The 11,419-nt window shown below is 53.6% G+C and overlaps 1 protein-coding gene across 1 annotated transcript; it reads left to right on the top strand.

Annotated features, from left to right (window-relative positions):
* Positions 1–6,093: 6,093 nt before the first annotated feature.
* LOC122364851 (uncharacterized protein K02A2.6-like) lies at positions 6,094–9,953 on the top strand. The gene is made up of 4 exons (XM_043335623.1): positions 6,094–6,136; positions 6,645–6,798; positions 7,251–9,727; positions 9,871–9,953. Exons 1-4 carry the CDS (start codon positions 6,094–6,096, stop codon positions 9,951–9,953), a joined length of 2,757 nt encoding a protein of 918 aa, XP_043191558.1.
* Positions 9,954–11,419: the final 1,466 nt, after the last annotated feature.

The following is an 11,419-nucleotide window of genomic DNA, read 5'->3' as shown; positions in this document are numbered from 1 at the left end:
AATTGATTGCTATTGATTGAGTCGTATACAACCCTGTTCAGAAGAGAAAGTGCTGCACTGACCGCTTAAAGTTAATTCTGAGAAGATATCTGCTAATTATTAAATTTCGAAAACAATGTACATATGTAGTCTTTTAAAAGCAAGCTTGAAGTAGAACAAAAATTTCCTGACATCAAGTAAAGTAAATATCATTGATATGTTCAGTTAGCAGGTGCTTTCTTTCCCTCCAAATAGCCATTACGTATGCTCACTATCTATTGTCTAACAGTCTAACCCTAATTGCCTAAGCCTGATTTGTATAAAAATGTCATGATAACTTCAAAGCTAATTTTAAGACAAAACTGGCAACGCTTCCAGTCTTTATTTAAAACCATTCATAAATAGTTTTCACTCCATCCTGTTCAGCGCTGAGCTATCGCTTTTCGTTTTGGTTTTGGCACGTTTCCGGCTCCCTAATTGGCCGCGAGGCATGACATTGACGTGTCTGCCCGCCGAGAAAAATCCCTCGTTTGCCATCGCTAATAAGCTATCTTAGCTTACATTCCTGGCGAGAGAAGAGACATGCTTGACACATACGAGGCCCTCTCGTTCATCAGTTTCAGGAAATACGAATTTCCAAATAGCCAGCGTCCTAGATCAAGGAGGATAAGCATTAAATAAAAAGGCAAATATTTATGACAGAAAACATCAATGAAGGGCGTGAACTAATATGCAGTAAACAAAACGCTTTATGGTAGCGAGATTGCATGTTATTTGTTTGGCACAATCAGCTGAATGGTTTGTTCGTCATATATTGTTGCCACTCTTCCATAAAATCAGCCGCTATCAGCGACAGCCAATGGACGGCCATCATTTCATCAAATTCAAAATACTGAAACATGAATGCATCATGATAAACAAAAAAAGGGAGGATGTTTCCATCTTTTCTAAAACGGAATGCATGATATCTACACATAATTTGTAAATAAGCTAAATTTGTGCCGGACTGTGCTGCCCACACATCTCCACCTCCAAATTCCTGTTCATTCCGTTCGCCCGTGACTCTACCTCGCTGACCGCCGCCGCGTCAGCTGGTCGCCTCAGGCCGCCACCAAGGTCGTTCCTCCCTCAGTGTGACATGGCAGATTATCTGACCCTTAGCGCGGCGGCGCCGGCCGAGGGTCCCTCTCAGCGCCCTGCTCCCCCGGCGGCCGCGCCGCTGACACATTGTTGGCAGAGCAGGGTCCACCCGTCACAGTCGGATGCCCGCACCTCCCCGTTTTAGCCCCAAAACGAGCCGAACGATTGACTGGGCGTCCGACGTCGCCCATTTGTAGACCCAGCGTTCGTCCTCGCCGAGTTACGGATATGAATTGGGTGTTTTTGTAGCTCTGGCATTTCCCGAAATAGCACACCTTTTTTAGCTGTGTGACGAATGAGTGGTTTGTTTAAGATGGAGACAAACTAAGATTCAAATTGATTTTATTCTAAATTGCCTTTATTTTCTGATCATCAGGATTTATCGTCACAATAATGAGCCCTTGCATGGCAAATGCACGACATAATTAATCTAAACTAAGGCGCACACATTACTTGTTCCCTTTTCAATATTTCCGCGAGCGACTTTCCATAGCTCAAAAGATTAGACTATTTGTGATTGAACACTGGTTTGTGAAAACAAGACGGTCTAGCGCTGACGTCAACACTCGTCTTATGTATGGCTTTATATAAACAAACATCGCTCCATACATTCAACTCATAGTGTCCGCGAAATGTCACATGCAAATGCAAGAGTGCATAAATTAGTCAGGGGAAGGAGGCCCAATTTTGGGCCGAATAACGCAAAATTGGGTAGAGCTTAGCAAAGGGTGGTTTCTGGGACAAAAATGACCGCTGAACCCGAATCTGACCGGTGCGCACCTCTAACTAATGTTGCACCACCTCCAGAGCACGTGGAACTGCGTGGTTCTTCTTTTTGAAGAATGGTACCCTTTTTATATATTTTAAAATAAAATAAGTCGTGTAGTTCTGATGTATTCCAAAACTTTAATATTATAGTCAAAAATCATTGCATAAATGAAAATCCTAGTTAACGCATATCGCAGACTATCTATGACGTCACTGTGACGTCATTTATTCGTAAACTGACGGGAAAATGAGGTGTGACAACAAAACATTTAACTTTATTCACAGGATACGCTCTTTGGCGGGTTTAAAATGCATTGAGCATGCTCAGAAAATATCTCCCCGTTGCAAAAAGTAAAAATCGTCTGGATGGAGGTACCATTTTGGTCTACAGGGGGCGAAATCCGCGGAGTGTGCGTTTTTACCCCAAATAGCTTTTGTGCAATAACTTTTGATACAATGCTTGCATGTCGTCCATTTTACCATCGTTGTGATTCTCTCGCCGAGACGCATCGAATGGTATGCAAATTGGCTTCGATAGGTTAAGATTATATTTTACCTCAGGTCATGAGCTCCGGTCGATTATCACGCTAGTGAAGGTTATGACCTGACTGGAAATAATCATGTAGTTTACCAATTGCTTTGGATTATCAAGATAATCGCATGGAAAATGCTTTCATTGTTCTTATGTGGTTTGATCAAAAGCTATAGCTGAAAAATTGCTGATGACGTTTTCAGGACGTCACATGACAAAATTCAAAGGTAGATGATATAGAAGTCGTTCATATATGTATTGGCGCCGCAAAGCATTCGTAAGGCATGCAGTATGCTTGCGAAATTTTCGAATTAGATGTGTGCTTAACAGCTGCGTATGTAGTTTTAGGTTATTACGTTGGCATACGTACCTAAAAGGTGGGCGTAAATTTCGTCACAGAGGGTTTCACATGTGTTATGTCCCAAGTTCTTATCAACGTCTTGTGGTTATTCATGTTCTTAGACGTCACATACCCGAGCATTGAAGAACACGTAGCAATTAACCGGAGAGACTTTGATTCTGGTCATGGTTGTATTCATCTCTTCTGGTAAATATACACACACACGCACAGGCGAACACACATACTGTAGCACGGCTACTATCAGGAGGCGTTCGGCTGCCGGTCGCCGGCACGGTGACTCTGTGCACCCTGGGCGGTGGCCTTCGCCCAGGACGTCTGCCTCGTCCATCCAGCGGCCGCGTCTCGCCGTAATTTGATACAATATGTTCAGTCCCATTTTGTACAGTACACGGCATACGCACATAGGTAGTATCCCGAGTGCTTGGCACCTCCGTTAAATTGTACGACGCCAACCATCTCTCTCATCTCATCTCATCTAATATATTTAACACATTCGTTCAAAACAAACAATCGGTGTTACCTCGATTGGCGCAAAAGTGCCGGAACACTTAACTCGGGGCGCCTCTCGAGTACTAACAATCGCGCTGGGTGCCGCCCACAGCCTCACAGCCGCTGTCCGCCACCACGCAGACCGCTCCCAATAGAAGTAAAGGCGCCGGCGCCAGGGGCAGCGCTCTGTGACGGCCGGTGTCAAAGGACTGGGCCATCCGGTACGTGAAGTCGCTGGCCAGGTCGACGGAGCAGAGCGACTGGTTGTTCTCGACGCAAGACTCGGATAGATGCGCCTGTTCCGATGCGTCAGCCGGCTCTCCCTTCTTCTTCTTCCGCGCACTGCCGGCTGTGACCTAGGGCGCGGCAGACCGGGGCTGGTCCACAGGTGGCGTGGTCCGCCCCACTCGGTCGAGGAACTCCGTGACGTATTTAGCCGGCCCCGAGAGCACATCCTAGAGGGTGGGGAGCGGCCCCCAGAGCCGGGTTCGCGTTCTTGCGCGGCCGGGCACTCGCATAGCAGGTGCGCGACCGTGTCCTCTTCGCCGCAGTGTCCGCAGAGAGAGCTGGTGGCCAGGCCAATCCTGAAGAGTGTGGCCCGGACCAGGGGTGAGCAGCCGCTGCGGATCTGCGAGACGGTGGTCTGTCCCCATCGGTCGAGGTCGTCGTGGCCAGGGGTGTTCTCCAGATGTGGGTGGTGCTTGGAGCGATCGAGGGTGAGCAGGCCGGTTCAGTGTCTGATGGCGATGCGCGCAGAGGCCAGGTCAGGTCAACTGGGATCCGACGCTGGTCGCCTGATGTCGCCGCGATGTTTGCTAGGCGGTCCGCTTCTTCATTACCCTGGACCCCCGCGTGGCCCGGGATCCACTGGAGACTGATAGCTCTGCCCCCGGCCGCGGCAGAGTGCAGGAGAGCCCAGATGCCCTGTGTCAGGGCCGATTCCTGCGATGCCGGCCTCGGCTGAGCAGTTGGAAGCCGGGCAGGGAGTCCGAGCAGAGCAGGACATACCGAATGGCTGCGAGGGATGGCTCCGGCAGTCCCAGGAAACATTTTAACGCCTCCGCCATCGCCGCCAGCTCCGCCTGCATGCTGCTGCATACGACTTCTGCCGGTACGGTACATTCGATCTTGCGCCCCTCACGGTGCAGTTCGAGGAGGGCTCCTCCGCCGCCTTTCTTGGTACCGTATAGGGCAGAGCTATCAGACCAGATTGTGAGGTCTGGATATGGGTAAGCGGCCAGGGCCTCCAGCGTTGCAGCCTTCCGTAATTCTGGTGGGTCAGTCCTCTTGGTAGGTTTCGGAAGCTTCAAGCCGAAGTGGACGTTGGTGTTGTACTGCTTCCACGGCGGTTCTCCCTGATGCAGTGTAAGTGGGGCTACGGGCACTCCGCCCAGTCCAGCTTCCTCGCACACCCACTTCCCCACTCGTCGGAAACAGGGTCGATGCTAGAGGCCAGCAGCGTCCTCATCTGGCGGCGACGGCGCCGGCACTCCCACCTTCCTGTTTCTTCCGCATCCAATGGAGATGGGCTCTGTACTGCAGTCTAGGTGGCGGTGTCTTATCAATGAGCTTCCGAGTGGGATCGTCCGGAGGGAGTCGCGTCAGGCGTCCATACTCCCGGCCTGCCAGCTCCTTGGCCCGTACTGCCAGCTCCGGCTCTCCCTTCTCCAGCAGCCGCATGCTGGTACTATTCAATCTCTTTTGGACTCAGACGGGCGAGTCGGGAGAGCTCCATATTCAGCTCGTCGTTCCCGTCATCATCAATCTGCAGCTTTGTCTAAAACGGTTCCATGTGTGCACCAAGAGCAATTGATAGTGTCGAGCCGCATGCATGTTGAAGGTGTCACCAAGCTTCAACTTTACAGGGCAATCACGAATCCATGCTCCTTTGATACAAATGAATTTTCACTTGCAATGTAGGTAGTCCCAAGAAAATGGACTTCATTCAAAACAGGTTTACGAGGAGGCATTCAGTTGTCAGATCATTTTTGTAGGCACTGTTTTGTTCCTGCATCGTCTATCGTGTGGTCTCGCTTCGATCTTAGATTGTTTTCCTCAATTATCCAAGATATTTCACTTTCTTACAAAGGTGATTTTTGCCCTTTTTGATAAACCACAGCTGTTTATTTTCTTTCCCAGTCTTCATGACAAGCACAATTCTGGATCATTTTTTATCGCTTGCCAAACGCGCGTAATGACGAGGCTGAACCCACGCTGACTTTCCGTTATTCATAGGAATGGATATTTACTTGAAATAAATAAAAAATTATACAATTTGAACTATAAATAAGACCAAAGGAACGATATTTAGTCACTTCAACGCCAACAGCATTTTCATTTAAATGCCGTCGCAGCGCCAGAACACGGTAAAAATGACATAAAAATATCCTGTTTCACGTGATTTATCAATCTGCTGTACTACTTCATCCAGTTTGACCAAATCTGTCAGGTGGTGACTTGGACTGTCACGCTCTCAACGTGACTCACAAGTACCTCTGTGTAGTGTTCTGTTTTGTCGCAGATGCGTCACGTTGAGTTTTGTATGGTTAGAGGTGGGGATTGTTGTACCCTTGACGTGGCCATCTCTAGAATACAGTTTTCCGGTGGTGGAACGGGCGTGTGGGCTGGTGAACTTGAATGGAGTGAACCGTAACGATTACTGAACGCGGACATTACATTTCTGGCGACGAGAATGCCCAACTATGAGGTGCCGGCTCCGACGCCATTTTTGGCACGGCCAGGCCGGCCGCCTAAGCCGTGGGCGAAATGGAAGGACACTTTCGTCAACGTCTATTTGGTCGCGGCGGCCGGTGACGGGCCGCCAATGTCGCCGGGGCTGGCGCGAGCCCTGCTGCTCTCACACCTGGGTGAGGAGGGGCAACGCATCTATGATACCTTACCTCCTCTACCGAAACTCGAAGGTGAGGACGATTTTGCTCACTGTGTCCGACAGCTCGACTCGTACTTCGAGGAGCAGATAAATGTCATCGTTGAACGGTTCACCTTTAGACAGCGGCCCCAACTAAGCACGGAATCTACTGCAGAGTACGTTTCGATTCTCCGTGGATTAGCAAAAACATGTGCATTTGGTAGCATGGAAGATGAGTTGATCCGAGATGTGGTGGTCGAAAAGACGGTGCACCCTAAGTTGAGGGAACGATTTCTGCAGGACAGGGAACTAACACTTGAGAAGGTGTTGAGTATCGCCGAGGCATACGAGCGCTCAGTAAGGGAATCGAGCTTGATGGCAGGGCAGGCTGCCCCAGTCACAGTGGCACGAGTTTTTTCTCAGCCTCAGCCCCAGTCTCGTCAAAAGCAATGCACGAACTGTGGCTACACTGACCATGCCCCGTACGCACCTACTTGTCCCGCCAGACGATCCACCTGCAGGGCCTGTGGCAAGCGCGGCCACTGGGCTGCTCTCTGCCAGGGTGGTTCATCCGAAGCCGACTCAGCTGGAGGAGGAGCTTCAGCTCAAGGAGGTCCTGCAGCAAGAGGCAGCACACCCCGGAGAGGAGGCAGGAAGCAGGTACAGCGGAAGCCTCACCAGCGAGGTATGGTGAAGGAGGTCAGTGACTCTAATGTTTTGTCCTGTGGCTCATCTAAGGGGAAGCCTCACAAGATCACTTGTCCAGTGACGATGTCTGTTGGGGAAAAGTGTCACCAAGTTGACCTCCAAGTGGACTCTGGAGCGTCATGTTCTGTGCTAAGCCTCGGGTTTGCAAGACAGCTGTTCAAGGGATGCAAGTACGAGCCCACGACTACCAACCTGTTTGGCTTTGGGAAGGTTCCCCTGAAGGTGGTTGGTTCTCTGCCTGTGCGTGTGCAGTATGGTGGTGCCGTTGCAGATGCGTCCTTCTACCTGGTTGACACAAGTGCTTCTGAGCGTGTCATGGGCCTTGATCTGATGCAGGCCCTGGGTCTCACTGTGCAGGGACATGGTGGACTGACCTTGGTGCCCACTGTGTGCTCTGTGGACAGGAGCGACACGGAGCAGGAGCTGCCCACCATCGTGGGGTACCAGCACCGGATCGTCTTGCGACCGGACGCCAGTCCGACGGTGTACCGGCTGAGGAGACTGCCCCTCTCCGTTCGTGATGAGGTCTCCAAGGAGCTACAGCGACTTCTCAGAACTGGCATCATCGAGCGGATCGACGCCTCACCATGGGTGAGCCCCCTGGTGGTCTCCAGGAAGCCCGATGGGAAGATCCGTCTCTGCGTGGACCTCAGAGGACCGAACGCCCAGATCGTCCCAGAGGTGCATCCTCTGCCAACGATCGAGGAGCTGCAGACCCGTCTCCACGGCGTCTTCTACTCCAAGCTGGACCTCAGATCGGCCTACCACCAGCTGGAGTTGCACCCCGACAGCAGGGACATCACCGCCTTCATCACCCACGACGGGCTGATGAGGTTCAAGAGGGTACCCTTCGGCCTGGTGTCAGCTGGATCGGCTTGCCAGAAACTCCTGGACGACGTGCTGAAGGACGTTCCTGGATGCGGACACTACATGGACGACATACTGGTGTCCGGCAAGACCAGAGGTCAGCACGATGAGAGACTACGTCAAGTTCTCACCCGACTCCGAGACGCCCGAGTGACCATCAACATGGAGAAGTCGGTCTTCGCCAAGGAAGAAGTAGACTTCTGTGGTCATCACCTGTCTTCTGCCGGCATCACGCCTCGGACGGCCACGGTGGAGGCGATGCGCGCCGCGCCGCGGCCGAGCAACTCCCAGGAGCTGCGGAGCTTCCTCGGGCTCGCAGGCTGGTTCGCGCGCTTCATCACCGGGTACGCGGCCGTGGTCCGACCTCTCTCGGCAATGCTCAAGAAGGACTCCGAGTTCGACTGGTCCGACGAAGCGGACACCAGCTTCAACAGGATCAAGGAGCTGGTCACCAGCCGGCCGATCCTACAGCCGTTCGACCCAGCTCTTCCGACGGTGGTCACCTCGGACGCTTCAGACCGCGGTGCTGGCGCCGTGTTGGCACAGCTGCACCCGGACGGCACCGAGAGACCCGTGTCGTACTGGTCTCGGAGCTTCACGGACACCGAGCAGCGCTACTCTGTGTCAGAGCGTGAGACCCTCAGCGCGGTACAGGCGGTGGAGCGTTGGAGGATCTACCTGTGGGGCAGATTTTTCACCCTGCGCACGGACCACTCAGCCCTGACGACTCTGCTGTCGCCGAAGTTCTCCGGCAGGGCGGGAGCTCGCGTCGCCAGGTGGCAGGCGCGTCTCCAGCCGTACGCCTACCGAGTGGTCTACACCCCTGGGAACCGGATCCCGGTGGCCGACGCGCTGTCTCGGTTGCCGCTGGACACGTCTGACTCACCTGACATCGACGACGGTGAAGACATCGTGGCGCTCGTGTCAGCTGAGATGAGTGACGAACCAGACACTCTCACGGAGGAGAGAGTGCGGCAGGAGTCGCAGTCCGATCCAGTCTTCCAGCGGCTACGGGACACCATCGCCACCGGCTGGCCGGACTCTGCGAGACGGTGCGCTAAGGAGATTCAGCCGTACTTTGCGGTCCGTCATGAGCTCCAAGCTCGTGAGGACGGGGTCATCATGCGCGGAATGGACCAAGTTGTGGTCCCCAGCAAGCTGCGAGCTCAGTACGTGGAACAGGCGCATCTCTCTCACGATGGGATCGTGAGGACGAAGCAGCTGGTCCGTCGGCTCTCCTGGTGGCCAGGCCAGAGCCGTGACGTCACAGAGAAGATCAGGAACTGCCAGCAGTGTCAAGCAAGTGACAAGGTGCTCAGCGGAGCGGTCAGCCAGGCACCGCTGCAGCCAGTTCCGTTCCCCGACCGACCGTGGTCGAAGCTGGGGCTGGACGTCGTGGGACCTCTCCCGGACGTGCCTGCATCTGCTCGCTTCGCCGTGACACTCACGGACTATCACAGCAAGTGGGTGGAAGTTGGACTGACCCCGACTGTGACAACGGCCGACATCATCCGGATCCTGGCAACGGTGTGGTCCCGTGAGGGATACCCGGACGAACTCGTCACGGACAACGGGACGCAGTTCACCAGCCGCGAATTTCAGTCGTACCTGAAGCAGCGCGGTATTCGTCACCTGCGGTCATCAGTCTACTGGCCGCGGGGGAACGGAGCGGTTGAACGCTTCAACCGCACTCTCAAGTCGTGGTTCATCGCAGCGGTCAACCAGTCGGAAGTCCCCTTCCAGCAGTATCTGCAGCTGCAGCTGGCGCGGTACCGGTCGTCGCCGCACTGCTCGACCGGCAGGGCGCCGTCGGAGCTGTTGCACGGCCGGATCATGCGACTCCAGCTGCCAGTGTTCGCCCAGCAGCCGCCTCCGGACCCCATCGTCCGTCTCCGAGTGGAGAAACAACAGCGGCGCAACAAGCGCGCGTACGATGCCCGGCACGCCACGCGCCGGACTCGAATCAGCGTGGGCGACTGGGTCCGACCGAAGAAACAGGTTCATGGGAGCAAACGTACCGCGTTCTCAGCGCCGTTACGTGTGACCCGACAGCTGGCTCCAGCCACCTTCGAGCTGGAGAACGGAGTTCGGTGGAATGCGGCACACCTGGCTCGTCTGCCAGACACCGCCACCCCGACCGGACCTGCGCGACGACAGGACGACAGTCTCGCCAGCTGCAGCTTACCTCCGCCTGCAGCACGGGCTACGTGTCGCCCGACCGAGCGGGCGCGGCGACCTGACGGGGGACAAGCGTCGCCGTCGCCGCCGCTGGTGCGCGCGCCAGCCGGAGCGGCACTCTGCTCTCCCGCTGGAGCGGCGCCCCGTGCGCCTGCTGGAGCGGCGCCCCGCTCGCCGTGGGGATCTGGCGCCGCCCGGACCCCTCCTGCGTCGCCTTCGACGAGCGCGCCCGCCTCACCAGCCCGGGGCCCGCCGCAGCCGGATTCGTCGGCACCCGAGGCGGCGACCGCGGGGGCCGACACCGGGCAAGCCCCGGCTCCGAGAGGACCCCTCGAGCTGACGCCTACCCGACGCGGTCGGCGCAGGCGGGCTCCGAACCGATATTCCCCGTGACATGGTCAACCTGGGATATGTAACCCTGTAAACCCTCAAGGGAGGGGAGATGTAGTGTTCTGTTTTGTCGCAGATGCGTCACGTTGAGTTTTGTATGGTTAGAGGTGGGGATTGTTGTACCCTTGACGTGGCCATCTCTAGAATACAGTTTTCCGGTGGTGGAACGGGCGTGTGGGCTGGTGAACTTGAATGGAGTGAACCGTAACGATTACTGAACGCGGACATTACACTCTGCAAAAACGATTTTAGCATGATCCGACTCAGAAATGTTCATAGATCATGTTTGATTATTTTCCCTTCTCTGATTTGCATACGACGGGAATTAAGTTAAATGCTTTAAGGACAAGAAGACTTTTTTCAACTCATTTATAGGTAAATGACGTCACGGTGACGTCATCGGCTGCCTGAACATCGCAAAACTTCAGCTGTCAATTACGCCATGTGTTTTTAGCACAGGGACAAAATCTCAAAACAATATCTCAAATATCAACGACGTTACACTGCAATTCATTAAAAAGGTACCATTCTCCAAAAAAGATGAACCACGCAGTTGCACGTGCTCTGGAAGTGGTGCAACATTAGTTAGAGGTGCGCACCGGTCAGATTCGGGTTCAGCGGTCATTTTTGTCCCAGAAACCACCCTTTGCTAAGCTCTACCCAATTTTGCGTTATTCGGCCCAAAATTGGGCCTCCTTCCCCTGACTAAATATCCGAGATAGCGATAGTTTCAAGTCTTCGTGAGTTTCGACTACAGCCAATTTAAAAACGGCACCACATCCACGAGAAATACCATATGTAATATAAAGGGAGATATATGCACATCGATATTGGTCGCAAGAGTAACCGAATTCACAACACAGCTTATACAAGAGACTTGATTAAATATTCAGCACAAGCCCCCTGGCGTCGGCCGTCGCAAAAAAGAATCGGGGTGTTAACCCGCAACCTGGTGGGGGGCTATTTTTTGCCCCCTCCAGACTTTTCGATATATCTCCAGAACCGCTGCGCCGATCGTCACCAAACTTTCAGTACCCTCCCGGACATCAATTTTACACATTGTGACCAAATTTTTTTTCCAAAGGCTATGATAGGTTGGCCGGAAATGACGTCAGAGTGACGTCATGTTCTGCCGTTA

The sequence above is a fragment of the Amphibalanus amphitrite genome, unplaced genomic scaffold (genome assembly GCF_019059575.1).
Source record: "Amphibalanus amphitrite isolate SeventyFive unplaced genomic scaffold, NRLGWU_Aamphi_draft 000703F_arrow, whole genome shotgun sequence".
NCBI classification, from domain to species: domain Eukaryota; kingdom Metazoa; phylum Arthropoda; class Thecostraca; order Balanomorpha; family Balanidae; genus Amphibalanus; species Amphibalanus amphitrite.
The sequence above is the reverse complement of the archived record's forward strand: the minus strand, read 5'-3'. Positions and strand labels throughout refer to the sequence as shown.

What these genes read in the sequence shown, in the direction of transcription:
- LOC122364851 (XM_043335623.1), top strand. Translation starts at nt 6,094, where the DNA reads ATGTCGCCGGGGCTGGCGCGAGCCCTGCTGCTCTCACACCTGG. An exon ending in GGAGAGGAGGCAGGAAGCAG is followed by an intron (nt 6,799 to 7,250) that starts GTACAGCGGAAG and finishes CTCTGTGGACAG; the next exon opens with GAGCGACACGGAGCAGGAGC. An exon ending in ACAGGTTCATGGGAGCAAAC is followed by an intron (nt 9,728 to 9,870) that starts GTACCGCGTTCT and finishes GCGCGACGACAG; the next exon opens with GACGACAGTCTCGCCAGCTG.